The sequence below is a fragment of the Talpa occidentalis genome, unplaced genomic scaffold, assembly GCF_014898055.3.
Source record: "Talpa occidentalis isolate TD23 unplaced genomic scaffold, MPIMG_talOcc4v2.1, whole genome shotgun sequence".
NCBI lineage: Eukaryota > Metazoa > Chordata > Mammalia > Eulipotyphla > Talpidae > Talpa > Talpa occidentalis.
This window is the reverse complement of record NW_026555331.1, coordinates 123,112,697-123,135,767: the sequence shown is the minus strand read 5'-3', so window position 1 is coordinate 123,135,767 and position 23,071 is coordinate 123,112,697. Positions and strand designations below refer to the sequence as shown.

At 34.1% G+C, this 23,071-nt stretch overlaps 1 protein-coding gene across 2 annotated transcripts in view; it reads left to right on the top strand.

Moving 5' to 3' along the window:
• COG5 (component of oligomeric golgi complex 5) overlaps positions 1-23,071 on the top strand; it is a 171,842-nt gene that overhangs the window by 87,998 nt on the left and 60,773 nt on the right. For both annotated transcript variants that reach the window (XM_037511550.2, XM_037511549.2), the window contains exons 9-12: positions 76-188; positions 3,488-3,565; positions 14,689-14,770; positions 21,268-21,472. In XM_037511550.2, coding sequence (XP_037367447.1) covers positions 76-188; positions 3,488-3,565; positions 14,689-14,770; positions 21,268-21,472 — 478 coding nt within the window. The remainder of the gene's footprint in view (positions 1-75; positions 189-3,487; positions 3,566-14,688; positions 14,771-21,267; positions 21,473-23,071) is intronic.

The following is a 23,071-nucleotide window of genomic DNA, read 5'->3' as shown; positions in this document are numbered from 1 at the left end:
ATATGCATTGCATAATAACATGCACTTTGTTATATTAGAAAATTAAATTTTTTTATATTTGTCACTTTTGAACAGGGGGACCTGGGCGATCTACTATGCCAGCTCCAGGAAACACTGCAGCTTTTCGTGCTTCTCTCTGGACCAATATGGAGAAACTTGTGGATCATATTTGCACTGTTTGTGGACAGGTAAATATTTTAGAGGGTGGAGAGAACATTAAATATTGATTAGCTTTTGGTTATTCCAAGATGTATGACCTTGGGATGGTTTCTTAAAATCTCTGAACATTCTAGACCAGATGGACTTAATAAACATTTATAGGGCACTGCAACCAACACCCCCTCTCCCAATAGTACATATCCTCTAGTACACAGAAGACATTCTTGAGGATAGACCACATGCTATGTCATAAAACAAGTGTTGGTATATTCATGAAGATTGATATTATATCATGTCTTCTCTAATTAAAATACTATCAAACTAGAAATAAAACACAAGAAAATGAGAAAAATTCTCCAGTATGTGGCCATCGAACAGCATACTACTGAATGACTATTGGGCTATGAGGAAATCAAAGGAGAAATTTAAAAATACCTGGAGACGAATGAAAATGAAGATAAAACTACCAGAGTGTATGGGACTCAGCAAAAATAGTGCTAAGGGACACATATATAGCAATACAAGCCCACATTAAGAAACAAGGCAGAACTTATATAATCTAGCCTTACAGAAAAAGAAGAACAAATAAAATCAAAAGCCAGTACAAGCAAGAAAATAATAAAAATTAGAGCAGAAATAAACAAAATATAAATAAAAGGATAGTCCAAAAGATTAATAAAAGCACAAGATGGTTCTTTGAAAAACCAATGAAATACAAACCTTCTTGCACAACTCACTAAAAAAAAAAAAGGGGTGAATAAGTAGAATCAGAAATGAAAGAGAAGTTACAACAGACATCACAGAAATGCAGAAGATTATAAGGGAACATTATGAAGATCTTTATGTCAATAAATTGAACAATCTAAAAGAAATGGACAAATTCTTAAAAGACTATAACCTTTTTAGACGGACTCAGGAAGAAATAAAAAACCTGAACAGAGCAATTGCAAGCAAGAAAATTCTAAGTTATCGAAAGTCTTCCCAAAAACTAAAGCCCAGAACCAGATAGTGTTACTAGTAAGTTCTCCCAAATCTTCAAGATGAGCTAATACTTATCCTTCTAAAATTCTTGCAAAAATTGAGGAGATGGGAATGCTTCCGAATACATTTTATGTGGTCAGCATTACTTTGATACCAAACGCACACAAGAACATCACAAAAAGAGAACTACACACCAATCCATGATGAACATAGAATGAAAAAAATCTTCACAAACGGTTGGCAAGGCAAGTACAATAATATGTTAAAAATATCAAACACCATGACTAAATGGGCTTACTCCAGGGATATGAGGATAGTTCAGTATCTACAAATCAATCAGTATTACTCATGCCATCAACAATAGGAAAGGAGGGAGGGGAATCATGTGATCATATCTGTAGAGGCAGAGAAGGCATTTGACAAGCATTCAATTATAAAAACTCAATAAAATGGGATAGAAGGAACTTAACTGTGTACAGGCTGTGTACAACAAAACTATAGCTAACATCATACTCAGTGGTGGAAAGTGAAGATCTCTCCTCTAAGGTCAGATACAAGAAGGATGTCTACTTTTGCTATGACTAACCAAGATAATATAGGAAGTCCAAGCTAGAGCAGTTGAGCAAGAGAAAAATATAATAGGAATCCAAATTCAAAAAGAAGTAAAATTATCTCTATTTGCAGATCACTAAAAAACTATTAGAAATGTTAATAAAATGAAGTGGCAGGCTATAAAATCAATATACAGAAATCTGTTATGTTTCTGTATGCAAACAACAAACGAGAAAAAGAAAGCAGTCCCAGTTACAAATCATAACATACCGTGTCACAAGATGAATAAATTTGACAAGGGAGGTAAAAGACTACAGTGAACACTGTAAGACTCTACTGAAAGAACAACCCAATATAAAATGGGCAGAAGAGCTAAATAGACACTTTTCCAAAGGAGACAAGTGACCAACAAACACAAACTCATCATCAGGAAAATGCAGATCAAAACCACAGAGGAATACTACCTCACAACAGTGAGAATGACCCATGTTAAAAATACCAGAAACACCAAGTGTTGGAGAGGATGTGGAGAAAAAGGAACCCTTGTATACTCTTGGTGGTAAACTGGAAATCCTTATGGAAAACAGTATGGAGATATCTCAGGATATTAAAATTCGAACTACCATATGATCCAGCAGTTTCATTCTTAGGTATCTACCTGAGGAATGCAGAAACACTAATTTCAAGGGATATGTGCTCTCCCATGTTATTGCAGCAACATTTAGAACATTTAGGTTATGGAAACAACATAAGCACCTACCAACAAATGAATAGAATAAGAGAATGTATACTACTCAGCTCTCAAAAAGATGAAATTTTGGGCCTCCCTGGTGGCACAAGGGCTTAAGCACTGCACTATGAAGCAATCTGCAGCCTCTGCAGCATGAGTTGGATTCCCAGCCAGCCAGGGAGCAACCCACATGGCGCAGCAGACTTTTGTCTCGCCCGCTGCTCCCCTCAACAGTGTTCTTTGGTCAATTTGCCTGTTCTGTTCCCACTCTGTCTCTGGTGAATCCTCTCACCCCCCACATCTCTTGCCTGTACCCCCGCTCTTGTGGTGATGGTGCATGGGTGCCTTGGGGAAGGAGATTCTATGGGGACTCAATCTGAGGGGGTGGGGGGAAGCAAATATTGTCTAAAAAAATGTAAAAAATGATATTTAAAATTAAAAAAATGAAAAAGAAAAAAAAACACTGAATGTTTTATGGAAAAAAATAAATCTTTAAAAAAAAAAGATGAAATCTTGCTATTCGTGACAGCATGGATGAAACAAACGGATAATTCTAAGTGAAATATGTCATAAGAAAGACAAATGCTGGATGAAATCACTCTTATATTCGGAATATAAAGAAATAAAACAGAGGAACAGACTGAACTAGAGGGGAAGGTGGGAAGGGTGCCTAATGGACTATGGTATAGTATTATGGGTGTGGTAAGGTATGGTATGGTATGGTGTGGTATGGTATGGTATGGTATGGTATGGTATAGTATGGTATGGTAAATACATCTGAAGAGGTGAACCTGTACCCTAAATCATGTAAATTTTGTACACCAGTATTACCTCAATAAAAGATAAAATAATAAAGTGATTTATAATTTAAAAAGGTTAAAAACAATCTCTGAGCATTCAAAATGCCTATATAATTATAGGTCAAAATTATAATGTATGTAAAGGTTATAAATGTATGTAAATGTTGTAGCAAAATGTCATTTTCCTTCCTTTGATGTTTCTTAGTGCCTTCGCTTTGTCTTATTTGAAAATACTCAATTACATATATTCTCTCTCCCGTTTTAGGTTCAACATCTACAAAAAATATTAGCCAAAAAGAGAGATCCTGTTTCTCACATTTGTTTCATTGAAGAAATAGTTAAGGTATGTTTAAATGAAAATATTCTTATCTCTCTTGAAAAATACAGGCAGTTATAATATAGCATTGTGTTCCTACCTTACAAAGTAGTTACCTGTTACAGCCATAGAGACAGCCATACATTTTCTTTACAATGTATGCATGAGCACATTTATTCTTTGAGTATATATAACTGTAATACTATTTATAGGCTAATTTCTGAAATGTATGAACTATTTCCATTTTCTGTCATATAAATATTTCTAAGTTCTATAGAGAATCGATCTGAGGGAAGGGAAACAAGGAGGGAAATGGAGAGAGCAGAAAACAGGAGGTAGAGGCCTATGGGTACTTTGGTGGTGGGAAAACTGTGGCGACCATAACTGAGGGGAGAAATCCTGTACTGTGACAAAAATAAACAAGGATGTTTAACAAGTAAATAAAAAGCTCAATAGATAAGATGCAAATTTTTTATAAATAAAGGTTTAATTAGTAGCTGTTATGTCTTATAAAGTTTTAACTGAAGATGGGAGGATTTATTCAGTTGTTATTTTTCCAAAAATCACATTGTTGTATTCACTTTCCATATATCGAAATCTCCTTCTGTCATGGGCCTTGTGAATTCTTTTCATGGCCCATGAATGAGTCTACATTTTATTCATTTATTTTGATATGTTTAATGATTGATTAAATAATTATTCTATTTATTATTTAAACCTAACACCTAGTGCTCCAAAGAGAAAAGTTCTCTGAGTATTTTGTGTCATGGTATGATAGTTTCCTTTTTAAGTTCAAAATTTTAAATATTTTTTGAACGTTTATTTTTATTTATGCATATAAGACCTAGGGTGTAGGCCAGAGGTATGGGGGGGTGAGAGGATTCACCAGAGACAGAGTGAGGAGCAGAACAGCTGGATCTACTGAAATACACTGCTGAGGGGAGCAGCAGGTTAGACAGAAGAGGTCTGCTGTGCCATGTGGGTTAGCTCCCTGGCTGGGGATCGAACTCATGCCACAGTGGCTGGTGATAGCTTGATAGCGCTGAGACTTTAAAAACCCTGTGCCACCAGGGGTGGCATTTTAAGTGCTTTATGTAGTGTGTTGGACATCTCCTACATCAACCAAATTTGTTGATATGCTGTGTGGATTACAGCACTCAGCATATAGTCTTGGCTCTGTTTTTTTTACAGTAAAAGCATATGAAGCAAAATCAACAGAGGGAAAAGTGCAAAGGTTGAATTCTAGAGGAAACCATAAGCTTCCAAGTATCCTCTCTGACTTGGGTTAGACAGGATGCCCTTAATTTCAGCAGTGAGTTGTGATAGTGTGTATGAAATGTCTTCCAGGGAAGCTCACCAGGAACCTAGGAGTCTAGAGTTTTCATCAAGGGTCAGTTACTACTGCCTTAAAACATACCAAAACTCTAGGTTTCCCAAAAAAAGAACAGGTGTTCATCATGTACCATATTTTTACAAACAGTTTAGATATAGTGGTCACTCTTATCAGTTAAATGAATCATTGGGGCACTCTCAAAATCCGAGTCTGAGGTGCCAGACAAGCCCCAACCTTTCAAAGCAGGCCTTTTCTGCTTATAGCAGTCTCATCAGCTGTGTTAACTCTGTTTTGCATATGGACTAATATTAGTACTTACCTACTTACATTAACCTGTTTTTTTTATTTTAATTGTGTGAAAGATACAATAAGATATTTTTAATCCATTTGTATTAATTTTTTACATTTACTGGTGAATGGGATAACTAATATCAGATGTTTGTTTTTCCAGGCAAGTAACTGCACATGCAGTATTATCATTCATTTCTAAATTTATCCATCTCTCTGCCCAAAGTACTTAGGTTAGTCTTTATGTGGAGTGGCTTGATTTTTTTTTTAAAGATTTATTTATTTATGCATACAGGAACTGGGGTACAGTCCAGAGATGTGGAGGATGAGAGGATTCACCAGAGACAGAGTAGGGAACAGAACAGGCAGAATGACTGAAATACACTGCTGAGGGGAGCAGCAGGGAAGTCAGAGAGTCTGCTGTGCCATGTGGGTTTCTCCCTGGCCAGGGGGGGATTGAACTCGTGCTGCAGAGGCTGCGGATTGCTTCACAGTGCTATGCTTAACCCCTTGTGCCACCAGGGAGGCCCTGAAGTGGCTTGATTTTAAGTTTATACTGTGTAATCCTTTGAATCTGTTTTTATTGAATCTGTTTTATTTGATAGCTTAATTAATAATCTAACAATATAAGAACGGTTGTAATGAAACCATATTCTAATGAATAAGGGAAAGATTTAAAAATTTAAAAGGGTAGTACCATTTACAAATACTTATGTTTGTAATACATAAGTATTACAAACATTTCTATGTAAAAGCTCAACAGTTGTCAACAGTTTTAGTGAACAAACACTGGCAACTGGGCAAGATTTTAAATACATGTAAATTACTACCAATTAAAAAGGATTATTAACAATAGGAATATATGCTTTCAATTTGTTGACCCTTTTCATTTAATTAGAAAAATTTCTCACTGAATTAAAACCAATAAAGATTGCTTTTCAAACATTCTTTTAGACTAAGAATATTAACACATAAAGCACATGCACATGTTTTAATTAAATATCCAGTGTAGTAAATATTTGTTCTTTTAGGGTAATATTTATGAAAAAAAATTCAATCCCTTTGGAATTCATTGTACTCCTTCTTACGTACTCCAAAAATATAAGTTATTTGTGAAGAGTGCAAAATGATTTCTGACCCTACATATCTGAGAAGGAAAATAACACATAAATTTCATTGCATTTATTAGATTTTCCTAAAATAGTATTTTTTTTAAAGATTGATTTATTTATGCATACAGAACTGGGCTACAAGCCAGAGGTGTGGGGGTGTGTGTGTGAGAGGATTCACCAGAGACAGTGGGGACAGAACAGTCAGAATGACTGAAATACACTGCTGAGGGTAGTAGCGGTAACTCAGGAGAGGTCTGCTGCACCATGTGGGCAGCTCCCTGGCCTGGGATTGAACTTGTGCTGTGTGGCTGTGGATAGCTTCATCGGTTGTATCTTAATCCCTTGCACCACCAGGGAGGCCCCCTAAATAGTATTTTTATTGTAAAGCTATAAGCAAATTTTTTTATAATTTCATAACTACCATTGAGAATATTATTATGATAGTTAAAATAATTATCGATAGCAGTAGACTCTTTGTAAAAAGTATAGGTGTTGTAGAATGAAGTGAGACCCTAGTCTGGTACCTTTAAGATCTTCAAAAAATTTTTAACTTGAGTAAATGATGATACATCATCATGATTTCTTTGGTCATTAACAGTGATACCTGGATCAAAATTTCTAATTCTTTTGCAATCTCCTTTTAAGGAAAGGGGGTTATGAAAAGAATGCTCTAACTACATTACTAGTTTTTGCAGTTTCAAGTTTTTAAAATAGATGTATCTTTTTCTTTTTTTTTAATACACTGCTGAGGGGAGCAGTGGGCATGGCAGGAGAGGTCTGCGCACCATGTGGGACCCTTGCAGGCAGCTTCGCAACCCAGCGCTCAACCGCTGCGCCACCAGGGGAGGCCCTAAAATAGATGTATCTTGGTTAAAAGTTCTTTCTTCAGTGTCTTTTGCCTTTAAACTAATGGGTGTGTAGTTTAAAAATTAAATAAAACAGTATAAAAATTTAAGATGAAACAGTATTAAAATTATGACATGCTTTCTACAATATACATTAAAACAATGTTTCTTTTTACTAGGGAGATCATGTCAAACGATTACCTTTTTAAAATTGAACTATGGAGGCTTCCCTGGTGTCCTACAGGTTAAGTTTCAGTGCTATCACAGTTGTGGCCTGGGTTCTATCCCCGGCCAGGGAGCTAACCTACATATGGCACAGCAGACCTCTCCAGTTTCAACCACTGCTCCCCTCAGCAGTGTATTTCAGTAAATCCACCTGTTCTCCCCACTCTGTCTGTGATGAATCCTCTCACCCCTCGCAACTCTGGCCTACACCCCAGTTCTTCTACACACACAAAAAATTAAATAAAATAATTGAAATCTATCTAGAAATTTTTTTAAGTTTATGCATTAAAATTTACATAAGTAGTAGTCCATGTTTTGAAATTCACTGAACGTTGAATTGGTAGTTTCTCTTTGGCTTATAGTATGGAATATAAACAAAATTACACCATGAATTTCATGTCACTTAGGAACATTAGGACACCATTTCCAGGTTTCTTTGTTTTTAAGGCTTTTGATTCCAATGCCTCTGTAATTTACTCAACTCTCATGGAATTTCCATATTTGATTTTTCTCTTGCTTTGTTTCATTTCTACAAAAAATTGTTTTGTATTTCCCTTTGTTAAATATTTATTGTAATTATCACTTTGTTGCAGCTTAATACTTACATAGTTTAAGAAAATTTAATAATCTTCATTCTTTAAGCAGCTTTAGGTTTACAAAAAACTAGCAGAAATTTTATCTGTTATTACTTTATCATAATATGTTATGCATTATGGGGCCTCCCTGGTGGCGCAGTGGTTGTGCGCTGGGTTGCAAAGCTGCCTGCAGCCTCTGCGGCGCCAGTTCGATCCCCGGCTGCTCCCCGGCCACCGGAGGAGGGTCCCGCATGGTGCGCAGACCTCTCCTGCTGCCCGCTGCTCCCCTCAGCAGTGTACTTCGGTCCTTCTGCCTGCTCTGCTCCCTGCTCTGACTCTGGTGAATTCTCTCACCCTCCCGCGCTTCTGACTGTACCCAGTGCATGTACAAACAAACAAACAAATAAATAAATAAAAATACATGCCTCTTTAAAAAAAAAAAATGTTATGCATTATGAAAAACCCATGGTACTTTAACAACACAATAATCTAATATAAACTATGGATCTTAGTTAATAATATGGAAATAATAGTGGTTCATCAGTTATGACAAATGCATCACATCTCTGCGAGATGCATATTTTACGCAAATGCTTAATTTCATGTATTTACCATTACAATATCATACAAAATAGTTTCACATCCCTAAAAGTTCCCTAGGCTCTACATATTCATTATTTCCCTAGTTCTCTCCCCAACCCCTGGTAACCACTGATAGTGTTGCTTTTTCAGAATGTCATATTATTGCATTTATATAGGTACCCTTTCAGCCTTTTCTTTCAATTAGCAATATGTGTTTAAAGTTCCTTTTTGTTTTTTCATAGCTTGACAGCTCATTTCTTATTTTTCACTGATTAATATTCTGTTGTATCAGTACACTTTGTTTATTCATTTTTGAAGGATCTCTTGTTGCTTCCAGTTTTTGATGATTATGAAAAAACTGAAGTCAATATTCTGTGCAGGGTTTTTGTATGGACATGAAATTTCAAAGCATTTGAGTAAACACCAAGAAGTATACTTGCTGGGTCATTTGGTAGATTGTGTTTAGCTTTGGAAGAAACCATTTAACTGTCTTCCAACATGGCTATATCATTTTGCATTCTCACTATCACAAGAAGGAGACTTCCCTGCCAATATTTGATGTTGTCAGTGTTTTGGATCTTAGCTATTCTAATAGGCAGATAGTGGTATCTCTTTGTTTTAATTTGTGTTATCCTATAGATTTTTTAAAAATTATGTTTATGAGAGAAACTTTATTAAGATTCTAAGACCTATCTGTGGGAAAATGAACTGTCCTGCTAGTTTTTGTCATTATTTAATAAGGTATATCTGTTATAGTATCCATGTGCTTAAAATATTCTAAAATAATTTTTAATAAAGTATACTTTTAGCAATTTGGAAAGCCAAATCATACAAGGTTTTCTTAGTGAACCCCTATTCTAATAGTGGCAAAGATATGATAGTACAGTGATTAGGAATTGGGGCCTCCAGCCCTTTTATCATATTGCTAAGTTTTGCCTCCATGATTGTGCAAAGAATATCAAATATCAACTGAGGATGGTAATACCACATATAGAACTGAGGTGTTCTGACAAAAATGAGATTGTCTTGGTAATTTGCTATCATGATTCTTATTTCAATCTTTTTTTTTAAGTCTTAAAACTTTTATTTAGGGGCTTCAAACTGACTACATACTACTATTATGTGAGAAAGTCACTTTCATCTAAAAGTTCTAATAACACAATATGCTTATACACTGATTCGTGCAGAGTATCAGATGTTTAATTTAGGAAATCATGCATCCTTAAATAGCCAGTATCAGGAATTGACTAAGAATGTCACAATTGTATATCATACTTTAAAGAATCATGGGCTTATGACCTGACATTTGGTAATTTGGTAACTATAAAAAAAGTGAGAATGATATTGCTAAGTTCTGTCCTTATAAAAATTACTAAATCATTTATATTCTTAGGTAATAAAAAATGGATTTACGTAAAAAACTTTTATTTTTGAAGTTAATACTGCCAAATCTGCTTTGGTTTTTGCTAAGATATTTGATTCCAGATGACAGAGAGATGTACATTTTAATATTCAAAATCTAATCTTAGAAATGTTCAAGAGGAGAAATAAATCCCACATCATTATGGTTTCTGCAATGCTTTCTTACTTAGATCAGAAGGTTTTGCAGTAAATGTTCATCATAGTATAAAGAATGCATCAAAGTCTAAAGAGGGCATTAATTGGTTCAGTATAATGTAAAATGGGACCAATTGTATTAGATGTAACAAATCTTAGAATATAGTTTAAATATGGAGACTTTTGAAGGCTTTTTCTTAATTAAGGTAACTAGTTCTGCTTCTGTTTAATAAGTGTTCTGCTAATTTGTAAAATTAACCTATTTTCAGTTAATACCATAATTGAAGACACATTTCACACCTATCATATGATTTTTATGACATTTAAATGTGGAAAATACTTTTTTCTTTTTATATTATATTAAGTGAACATGAAAAGGTGAATCATTTCATTTTAAATTAGAATTTTAGGCTGTTAATTAGACATTAAAAGCTGAATTTTGATATCTTTTAAAGTCAATTAAGAGTTCTAGTATCATTATATAATCATCAATACTATATAGAACATAATGTTTGAATGTAGCAAATTGTTGACAAATTATGCAAAATTCACACAGTGGAAAACAGGTTGTAGATTCTCATCTGCAGAATTAAATGAGTTTAACTGTATGTGGGAGTGTAGATGTGATACTTTCATTTTCTAAGCCAGAAATTTTTACCATTGAACTGAATCTTGTAATCATGTGTGTAGGATGTATTAGGGTAAATTTGGAATGTGTTGAGCATTTTGAGCAGCTATAGTACTAATAAGAATTTTAACTATGAAGAATATGTTTTCTCTTGCCCTTTTAGACATAGCAAATTATTTGATAATAACATTAATGATTTGAGTAAAAAATCAGTAGCAATAAGCTTATTAAATTTCTAAGTTAGATATTATTAGTAAAGACTCCTATCTATAAAGACAACATTTACAGTTTTACTTGTATTGGAGCTAGATATTCTTAAGGGCCCTCTTGTTACAGTACAAATAAAATGTAAATAAGAAAAGCATATTTTTTTCTCTTTTTTTAAGAAATGTTAATTTTAAACACTGTATAGGTTTTAGGATACAGTTTCTCACCTTGGCAACTGTAATTTTATACCACACCCACTACCAAATGTCCTGTCACCAACTACCACTAAGCTATACCCTGCTCACTCCTTCCCCTCTGTTAACCATTATTTTGTTGTCAGAACCTAAGAGTTTTTATTTTGTTTGTTTGTTCGTTTTCTTCCTCTTTATATTCCACAAATGTGTGAAATCATAGTATTGGTTGTTCTCCTTTTGACTTATTTCTTTACTCATTTTTCTGTCTTTGGGTACTTGGGTTGTTTCCATATCTTGTGAATTGTGCTGTAGTGAGCATAAGGGTACATTTGTCTTTTCGAGTTAGTGGCTTCATGTTCTTTGGGTCAGTACCCAGAAGTGGGATCAGTAGATCACATGGTAGTTCTGTTTTCAGTTTTGTGAGGAACCACACACCATCTTGCATACTGGCTGCACCAATTTACATTCCACTGACAATGGAGGAAGGCTTCTTTTTCTCCACTCCTCTCCACATTCGTTATTTGACTTTTTGATAAATGGTCATTCTAACTGGTTTGAGGTAAAACCTCATTGTCATTTTGATTTGCATTTCCCTAATGATTATCCAGGTTGAACATCTTTTCTTGTGTTTTTCAGCCATCTATGTATCTTCTTTAGTGGAATGTCTATTTAGATCCTTTGCACATTTTTAAAATCTGGTTGTATTTTTTGTTGTTGAGTTGTATGAGTTGTTTACATATATTGGGTATTAATCCCTTGTCTGATAAATGTTTTGCAAATATCTTCTATTCAATAGGCTATCTTCTTGTGTTGATGATGGTTTCTTTTGCTACGGTGAAGCTTTTTAGTTTGATGTAGTCACACTTGTTTATAGACTCTATTTCTCTTGCTGTTGGAAATGAATCCACAAAGACATTATTAGTAAGGCCGATGTCAAAGAGCTTATCGTGTATGTTTAGTTATGTGTAAGGTTTTAGATTCATGTCTTTAATCCATTTTGAATTGATTTTAGTAGATGATTTAAAATAATGGTCTAGTTTCATTCTTTTGTGTGTGGCTGTCTAGTTTTCCTGGCACTATTCTCCATTAAAAAGCATACTTTTTAATGCATTGTTGGCTCTGCAAAAACTAAGAGAACCTCTGAGGGGTATCTGTACATATGTATATACATACACATTCACATACACACCTATAGATATACATATGAATTGGCACAAGTAGATCAAATAGTTGAAGCTATAGTGGGGATATGTGAACTCTATACATCATTACAACAGCTGTAATTATTCTGGTGTCAAATATTGGGTATTAGATCAGAATTTGATTGCAAATAGATAAAAAGGGAACCTTTTGTGATGATGGAATTGTTCTAAAACTGTGTTGTGCTAATGGTGCTCAAGTATATGAAACCACTAAAATTCATATCTAGTTTCTAAGGACTGATAATCAGAATATATACATTATATAGAATACTATATATACAAATATATATATTGAGTTGTTAAAACTCAAAATAAGGTGAACAACTCAATAAAGAATGACAAAAGGATCATCATTTTTCAAAGATATTGCTGATTCTGGACCTAGGGTTAAGCTTGAATATCTTGTGCTAGTAAGTAAGGAAATGGTCCAAAGGTAATAATCAAAACAATTAAGGACAATAATGAATTTGAACTTCCTGAATGAAATAAAAATTCAGAGATCCATATTGCAATCCATATAGAGAGACATACTGACAAATGAGAAATCAGTTACAGTTGACTGTCATGAATATAGGAAAATGATGAAATTAAAAAGATAATTATTTTCTAAGTATTGTGGAAAGTTTTGATTCAGGTAGTAATCATCAGTGAATGCTGAATCTAAGGAGTGTTTGATGGAACAGGATATTTAGATAGGTTTAAGGTATCTCCTCAGTAATTATTAATTACAAAAGAAAAGGTAGTAAAAATATATACAGTGGAAAAATCAGACAACACTTGTACTTCAGTAGAGCTGCCTGTTCTGATCCCCACTCTCTCTGGTGAATCCTTTCACCCCCACATATTTCTGGCCTACACTCCAGTTCCTGTGTACATAAATAAATCTTTTTAAAAATCTATTTAAAATATGTCTTTTAAAATTAATATTCATGGTATGACAGTACACATATTGCACAAAACAGTGGGAGTTTGAATATTTTATGATCATTGTACATTAAATTAACAGGTACTTGATTCGCCTTTTTTATGACATAGTGTCCACTTGAGTAAGTTCAAAGCAAAAGACATAAAAAAATTACAATGAAAATAGAAGTGTGTACAGGTATATAAGTCAGAAGAAATTTTTGTTGGTAATTTTCTTCGTTTATAACCTTGAAAATTAGAAATTCATTTGTTACAAATACAAATACTAAATCAGCATTAATAGTGCTAATTCTTATGACACTCATTTGCACATTGGACATACTTGATTTTATGCTACTAGCATGACATATATGAAATTGAAATTTTTCTATTTTATATACTATCAGCAATTATATATTGTGCACTAAACAAATAGAAGTACCTTAAAAGTACTTAGTAAGGGCCTCCCCTGGTGGTGCAGTGGTTGAGTGCTGGGCTGCGAAGCTGCCCGCAGCCTCTGCAGCAACGGTTTGGTCCCCGGCCACCGGGTGAGGGTCCCACATGGCGCACAGACCTCTCCTGCCGTGCCCTCCACTCCCCCAGCAGTGTACTTCATCTGTCTGCCTGTTTTGTTCCCCACTATGGCTCTGGTGAATCCTTTCACCCTCCCGTGCTTCTGACGGTACCCAGTGCTTGTATAAATAAATAAATAAATAAATAAATAAATAAATAAATAAATAAATAAATAAATAAATAAATAAATCTTAAAAAAAAAAGTACTTAGTAAAATTTTTAGGAGTGTGATTCAGTCTTAATAGTATTAAAACGCTTTGTCCTATTTTTAAAAAAGGATACTTGGACCACAGTATTTTTCTTTTTAGTGATTTACTTTTTAAAACATATTCCAAGTTGAATGAGAGTATTGTGCTAAGCCGAGTAGTATTGTGCTAAGCCGAGCAGTAGTCATTTCTGTAATTTTTTTTTTAATTGTGTCTGTACTTCTGGTGAATTATTTTCTGGTGCTCATCCTCGGTTTAAGCATTCTTTGTCCATTTTTGTTATAGACACACAAATTGCCTTCTGTATAGCTAAGGAAAATGATGATGATAAATGTAATAAACTAACACTTACTGAGCATTTTATTACACATCAGGAACTGCCCCAAGACTTGACTTTTATAGACTTTTATAATCCTCATAATAATCACATAGTGGTAGGTACTGCTATCATCTCCTTTTTACAGATGGAAAGATGGTGTGAATATTAATCAGTTACCTATCACAGATAGTAAATAGCAGAGTAGGATGATAACTAATTACTTGAGCATAAGACATGATTTGAATCATCTGTGTATTTCTATGTACTAATTACATTGTTTGGTAGTTAGGTATCTTAGGAATTTTCATATAAACATGTTTTTAATTTTCAATGTTACATCTTATCCATTATAATTATTTAAAGAAATTAATATACCCCCCTCCCCTTTTTTGGGTTCACAGGATGGACAATCTGAAATCTTATATACTTTTTGGAATTCAGTTACTCAAGCACTTTCTTCTCAATTTCACATGGCAACAAATTGTAAGTATACTATTCATTTTCAAATTCATTACAAATTTTTCAGTTACTTTAAAGCTTAATATCAAGAATTTCTGCTTGATTGGTTTACAAGCATATCTTTTAAAATTCCTAATTGTCATTTCTTTCTAGACTTCAAATCTAGAAAATGTTAGGTGTATGTTTATTCAGTTTCATAAGTTAATTTTTACATATGACTTGTAATATGCATTTAGAATAAAACTCTCCAGAAGAATAAGTTAATTTTTCATGTTTCCAATATTAATGATTTTTTTCTGAATTGTTCCTGTACTTAAATGTAGTAATATAAATTTAGCCTTTCAGTTATATCCTTCTCCATGTGTGAAAATAATTGATTTCCATGAAAACAATTATCATGAAGTTCTATTTAATATTTAGCTTTTCACATTGTATAGCTTTATCAGTATTTCTTCCTTTCTTTAATGAGTAAATTTAATTTGTATTGTGACTATTTCTTACCTCACTTTGACAGCATTATTTTTTAAATGGCCTTATTTAGCATACTTAAAAAAAATCTCTGACCTGTGGGCATAGCCTCTTCCAATATTGCTTATTATTTGCAAATTTAACATACTTTTAATACAAGGTAAACTCTTTAGTGTAAGACAAACTTTTACCCTGACATATCACTAAGAAATTAAGAGAATGTCACTTTAGGCAGTGAGACTGGAATGAAAATGGCCTTGTCTGATATATTTACCTGTGTCAATTCTGTGTCCTGTGATTAAATTTTCTTCTCAATATGTATAATATTTTTCTATATTTCTGCATATCAATGTTTGGTTGGATATCAAACATGAGTTTTTCCTTGTTCTGTGTTGAATATTTTTATCTTCTTATAAGTATTCTAATTTTTGGGTACTATCAAGTTACTTAGAAATAATTTAGTCTTTTTCAGTCTTGTTTTTAAGATGTATTAGCAAAACCTGAACAGTATTTTCTCTAAGGCTAATTATTTCCTACTGAGCTAGTTCCCTCTACTTAGTAGCTTACCAGATACTCTGAATTAATGAGATTTTTTCATCCCGGATTTAGGTAACAGGCACTCTTTCTAGACTTGTGTGAGTATGGGTATGTTCTCTCTAATTCTTTTTGTGTTTCACGCCCAGACTCTGGAAATTTTTTCACATACATGTACTGACTAGTGTTTTACTATTCAGGTATATTATTTGCAGATCTCTGTAGTTCTCTCTTTGTATAATTCTCTCCTTTCTGGTATTCTGTCCTGTGAACTCTCATTATGTTACAGGGCAGGGAGAAAGTTGCTTCTGTCTTCCCGGTAGAAAGTAGGACTAAAAGTAGTCCTACTGTTTTTGTGCAGTAGGGCTGAGAGTCTTTCCCATTTCCTGTGCCATGAACTGGATATTCCTTCAAGGAAGTAAACTCGGGGCAATCACAGGGCCCACCTCATCTATTTCCTGACTCTTGGGGATCATTGCCTTTTTTGCATGACTTTTTTTTTTTTTTTTTTTTTTTTGGTGGGACCCTCGCCGGAGACCAGGGAACAAACCGGTGCTGCAGAGGCTGCGGGCAGCCTCGCAGCCCAGCACTCAACCGCCACCAGGGGAGGCCCGATATTATGTGTTTTTAAAAGCATTATTTCATATATTTGTCGTATTTTTTGGTTCCTTCAGATAGGAAGGTAATTGTAGTCTCTATTATTATTCCATCTTGACCATCAATAGTAGTACTCACATAGTTTTAAGAACAATGATTAGAAGTATATTTTAAAATATTAGAGGTGGGTGCTGTCATTGGTCATCTGTGTTTTTACTTTCCTTAACTACTACATACCCTTGGACTCTCCATATGTCGTCCTCTTTCCCATTCTGCTCACTCTCAAAACCAGTCTTGTCTTTTGGGTCATCAAGATAATTAATGTCATTATCCTTTGCCTTTCCTCCATTGAAAAGCCACTTTTTTTCCCTTTGAGCCTGAGGGTAGGGTAACTTTCCTCCTCTTCAAAACTACTCTTTTACTGGTATTAGAGCCTGCTTTGTTTACCATATCCTCTGAGCAATTTTGTTCACACTTTCCGAGGTTTTTTTGTTGTTTTTTCCTTGCATTTCTCCTTTTTTTTTTTAATTTCTTCCCTTCATAAACCAAGTTACTGGCATCTAATAAAAAAACCTGAAATAAAACTACAGAGTTCTTCTTTGGTTGCTATTTAATTTTCCCTCTCAAAGAGTAGTTTGCATTTTTTGTCTTCATTTTCATATTTTTGATTTCTGGTATCTTTTTGTGTTTTGCCCCCAGACTCTGAAAATTTCTATTCAAATTGTTTCCATTCACTATGCAGTAACATATCTCTTAAGTACTCAATCTAGTATATGTTTTTCAGCTTTTATAGGTGCCTATTTGACTTGTGTAGTCAAAGAAGCTACTGAGATGGAATTTAATATTTTTAGGCAGGAAATCCCATTAATATTTCATGTTCGGAGTAGCTTGTTACATCTAATAACATTATGACTTTAATAACTTCCTTTAGGAAAACTCCAAAGTAAGTTGTTTGTAAAGCACCTTTCTTACATTTGTATAGCACATATAGTCCCTGAAGTGTACTGTAGTGCTTCTTGAAATTATAGACAGGCAATATTAAGGAAATGCAACCATCTGCAGAATTAAAGATTAACAGATTGTCTAAGTAAGTAATATTTTGGCAGAAAATTTCTAAAGGGAAAATTTCCTACTTTCAGAACATGTTTTCTGATTATAAATGTTCATGCTTAGTAAAAAGAAGTTCTAGATATAACAAGATATACTCTAGGAGTTTGACAAACAATGAATTTACTTAATTCAAAAGAAAAGGGGCCTGAACTTGTTTCCATGAAGATTCAAAGAGGCTTCGGTAGAAAGTCTGCTGCTTTAATTTTCTGTGGGCAATGGCTATTTCTAAGGTGATTTCTAAGCTTTTTGTCTGTTGTTTTTTATTGTAGTTTCCACATAATAATGATTATTCACCAGCTTATTGGATTATAATATGTATTTTTTGGTTTAAGAAAAAGCAAAGTGAACATTACTCTTTCGAAATGAAAACAGTTTTTTGTAGTCTGATGATTTTCCTTGAATGTCTCATCCCTCTTACTTGCTATATTTTTCTTCAGTTCTTAATCATTTTCTTTTTTAAAAAAGATTTATTTATTTATGCATACAAGAACTGGGGTCCAGGCCAGAGGTGTGGGGGGTGAGAGAATTCACCAGAGACAGAGTAGGGAACAGAACAGGCAGATCTAGTGAAATACGCTGCTGAGGGGAGCAGCAGGTGAGACAGGAGAGGCCTGATGTGCCACGTGAGTATCTCCCTGGCTGGGGATCGAACTCGTGCTGCAGTGGCTGCGGACAGCTTCATAGGTTGCGTCTTAACCCCTTGCACCACCAGGGAGGCCCAGTTCTTAATCATTTTCTAATACACTGTGATATTTATTGTGATTGGATCTCCCCAACCCATAAGACATAGAATACTCTTGGTTTAGCAGTATTCTCATTGACTAAAGCCTTGCATACCTAGGGCTTCAATATAGCTTGTTGCCTTGAAGGCATTCTCACTGGTGTAAGATGGTATCTCATTGTAGTTTTGATTTGCATTTCCCTGATTGCAAGTGATGTTGAACATTTTTTCATATGCCTGTTGGCCATTTGCATTTCCTCTTTGAAGTTCCTTTTTAGCTCTTCTGCCCATTTTTTTGGACTGGATTATTAACTTTGTTTTTGTTGAGTCTCATCAGCTCTTTGTAGATTTTTGTGATCAGTCCTTTATCATTAGTGTTGTGTGCAAAAATGTTCTCCCAGTTGGTGGGGTGTCTCTTTGTTTTGGTTACTGTCTCTTTTGCTGTACAGAAGCTCTTTAATTTGATGTAGTTCCAGCTGTTTATCTTTGCCTTCACTATCACTGCTTTGGGTGATGAGTCTTTAAAGATGTTGCTGAGGTGTTTGTCATGTAGTATTCCACCTATATTTCCTTCTGTATATTTTATGGTTTTGGGTCTTATGTCTGGTTCTTTAATCCAGTTGGTTTTTGTGCATGGTGTGAGGTAATAGTCAAGCTTCTTTCTTTTGCATATAACAACCCAGTTTTCCCAGCACCATTTATTGAACAAACTTTCATAGCTCCATTGCATATTCATTGCAAGGAAATACAACTTTTGTAGACTAAAGAGGAGTCTTCAGAAAATACTAAAAGTTTATTAAAACCTGGGAGAAAGTTATCTATCAAGTGTAAGTTTTTGGATTCTTACTTTGGCAGGACAAATTTGATTATACCATTTTTTCGTTAAAATCCTTCATTCATACACACATATATCTCATATCTACATTGGACTTGTACAATGTTATATATTAGTTATATCAGGAAAAACTAAAATAAAACAGGAAAAACTAAAATAAAAATTAGACACATTAAAAATACTTCATTGATTTCTTATCACTCAAGAATAATTTATTAAAGTATAATACTCAAACAGTATGAATATTATATGCCTAAATTAATTTTTCATACCTTAACATGTCTATGTAACCCTCTTGTATTTGCTCTCTAACCTCTCTTGCTCAACATGTTTATGAATCTTCCATGTTGTTGTGTGCAATTGTAGGTCATTATCATTGATAAATTATATTTATCTACTGTATTATTGATGGACATTTGGGTGGTTTCCCATTTTGAGCTATTTTTAAATAATGCTGCTGTGATAATTCTGTCCTCTCTTATCGGAAACAAACCTAGGGATGGAAAACAGGTGTGTTGACAGAGAACCCTCCCAAAGATTTGCAGTGGTTATATGGCAAAAGGGATCTTGCAGATGTAATTTAAGGATCTTGAGGTAGAAGGTGTATCCTGGATCATCCTGCTGGGCCCAGTATAGTCACTGAGGTTTTTTAAAGTATGAGGAGGAGTGGGGAGAGTCAAAGGAAGAGATGTGATTATGGAAGCCCAGGTCAGAGTGATAGGTCAGAGTGATACAGTTGCTGGAAGAGGGACCGCAAGGTGAGGAATGGAGGCAGGTGGAATGATCAAGGGAAAATTGCCCATTAATCTAAAGAAGGAACACAGCTTTGTTGACACTTTGGTTTTGACTTAGTGTGACAAATTTATACTTCTGATGTCTAGACCTGCATGATAATACAGCTGTGTTATTTTAAGCCACCAAATTTGTGGTAATTTGTTACAGCAGCTATAGGATACTAATACAGCACATCATAAAGTATTCATATTCATATATTCAGCTTTAGTAGATGCTGTCAAAGAGGTTTCCAATGTTTTAAAAAATTTTAAACACCCATTGACACTATATAACAGCTCTAGTTTTTCTATATCCTTTTTAATACTTGGTATTTTCTGTTACTTGTTTTAGGTATTCTGGGGGGTATATAATTTTGTCATATTTGGTTTTAATATTTCCTTTATGGTTAATGATACTATTCATTTTTCTATTTGTTTATTAACTGTTCAGAGATGCTTCTTTATAAATTATTACATTTTCTATGGAGTTGTCTATGTTACTGATTCATAAGATTTACTTACTTATTCTGAAGTATTTTGTTGGACTCTATCTTTTCCTCTGGCACTCCAGTTTTATGTAGGTTGGTCATTTCAGTTGACTCTAGAATTGAGTTGGATTGGGACACTTGCTATAATAGTAAGAATTCAGTCTATCTTTAATTCTCTCTGTTTTGGGGACATGCATCTCCCACACTTTTTTTAAATTAATTGTTTTACATCATCATTCATTTTTAAACAATATTTGCTTCCCCCCACCCCTTCTGGTGTGGTCCCCTATAGAGTTTCCTTCACCAGTGCACCTGTGCACCATCACCTTAGTCCCCTGTGCTCCTCCTGCCCTCCCTCTGATCCCTCTCCCCCCTCCTCCCCTGCAGTTTGTCTCTGATTTATAATTGTCTGTTTTTGCTTTTAACTGAGAAGTTGGAAAGTCTTTCTCTCCTCAGCCCTGAAATATTGAGGTTAATCTAGCTCTGCCACCTAAGATTTGCTTATTAACTTCCACCTCATGTAACTTCAGAATCTGGTGGATGTCTTCATGAAAAGAAAGATCTGCCTATGTTTATGTTGTGTTCTCTTTCCTCAGTTGGTCTTTGGTTTCCTCACATATATTTCCACAAACATTAAGCTACTTTTTGAAGCTTTAGATAGTACCCCAGCTTCTCTTATATCTCCATAACTTAGTAAATCTTCCATGGGAAACCTAATTCAAGATTCCTTAAGTTTCCAACTTTTTATTCCAGTCCCATGCACCATTAAAGAACTTTGATATTTTCTCTCTTCTTAGTAGAGGTACCCTGCGTGGGCCAGGCTTGAATTTTTAAAAATTAATGTTACTAGCATTATTATAAAGCTCCTCATTGGAACCCATCTTTGGTTTGTCCAGGCTGTATGTAGCATCATCTTCATATGCAAAGTCAATATTTATTTGCTACATTTTATTGTTTATCATTTATCTAATTCATGTCAATTTTTTACTTGGCAGCTTCTGTGTTTTTAAAACAGGCATTTGAAGGAGAATACCCTAAATTATTGCGTCTTTATAATGATTTATGGAAGCGTCTTCAACAATACAGCCAAAATATTCAAGGAAAATTTAATGCAAGTGGAACTACAGATCTCTATGTTGACCTACAACACATAGAAGATGATACACAGGACATATTCTTACCTAAAAGACCAGATTATGAGTATGTTTGTTTAATCAGACCTGTTTGTTGGCATGTTAAAGAGTTTGTCTTTTGTTTTTACTATAAATTTGAAATTGAGAATATGCTAATCTTTTAAGTATTGGTAATACTTTTTATTTATTTGCATACCTTAAAAGACTTGGCAGCATTTTTAACTGAAGAAGTCAAATTTCATCTTTAGTTAAGCAGCATGATTCCTATTAGAATCTGTTTTAAACTATAACAAAATAGGGTGAGCAGAGCTAGGAGAGATGATCATATGTTGTCATCTTTTAATTGTAATTATAATATGTCTATAATTACATTTGATAGTATCATCATTGATGGAACACTGATATAAATGTAATGTAAAAGAAGTAGTGTGTTTAAGAACTACAGGAGAAATAAACCTATGCTGAGATTGGTTCTCTGTGAGGAAAAAACAGTATAGTCAAAATTACCCAGAAAGTATAGTTCATATAACCATATTCAGAAGTCACATTGGAAAACAGTCTACCATTTTAACAAGGTCAAACCAGCTAGCTTTTCCTCCCAAATTGAAAAGTATTATTTTCAGGTTTTTATCTGAGCACCAGGCAATTGACTGGCTCACATACATTCCCTCTATAACACTATAATCATATTTATTGTGATGAGACAGACTCGGGTAGTACCTAATTTTTATTATTTGACTTGTAAGAAAAATGTTGGAAAGATTCATCGATGCTATTTAAATGTTTCTCTTTCAAATATTTTTCCTAAATTCTTATAGGAATTGTATCCATTGTGGTAAGAAGTATAGTAAGAGGAATGATTCTATTCTAAACAAGGAAGTTAGATAAGCACTGATACAAGAGAAGACAGGAATTTTACCCATATCTCTTGATCTATTCAATGATAATATATTAATTTTTTAAAGTTAATTTAAAATAGCACATATATTATTTTATTTCTGACTTAGTTTTATGTTTAAATCCATATGCATGCACTCTTTAAAGATCTAGAAAAATATATAGCAAATGATAACAGTGATTTTATCTCCAGGAGGTAGAATTTTTATTTTATATTTTCTGCTTTTATTTAAAATGAGTATATGTTCCTTGTAGGGGGAGAGGGCAGCAAATTCAATGGAGAGGAAAAAAATCAGAGTTAAAAAAAAAAAACCAATGTGCTTTGGAGACTAAGTTTAGTAGAGCAATTGGTGGGGAAGAGGAGTTATAACCCATATTCGAAGAAAGCAAAAAATCATGAGGGTAGTAAAACAAATGCAGTGAATTTTAAATATTCTTTTGGGAAAGAAAGCAGAGAATAAAACATAAATTTGACCAAGTTCTGCAGGGAATTATTTTAAACCAGCTCGACTGCTGTGTTTTCTATACCTAGAAAGTACCTGGCATACTGTAGACACTTAATATTTCTGGGGGAGGAGGAGACTGGGGAAAAGGTGGAGAGTGTATGAAGTTGTTTTAGGCATGGAGATCTTAGAGGTATAGCCATTTTAGAATGGTGACAAATATGGAAGCTCAATTGTAAAGCTAATAAAGGTAAACTTATACTAGAGGACAGGTTTTAGAAAAGTTAAGTGTTTTTACATTTATAGTCACCAAGGACCCTTGCAGC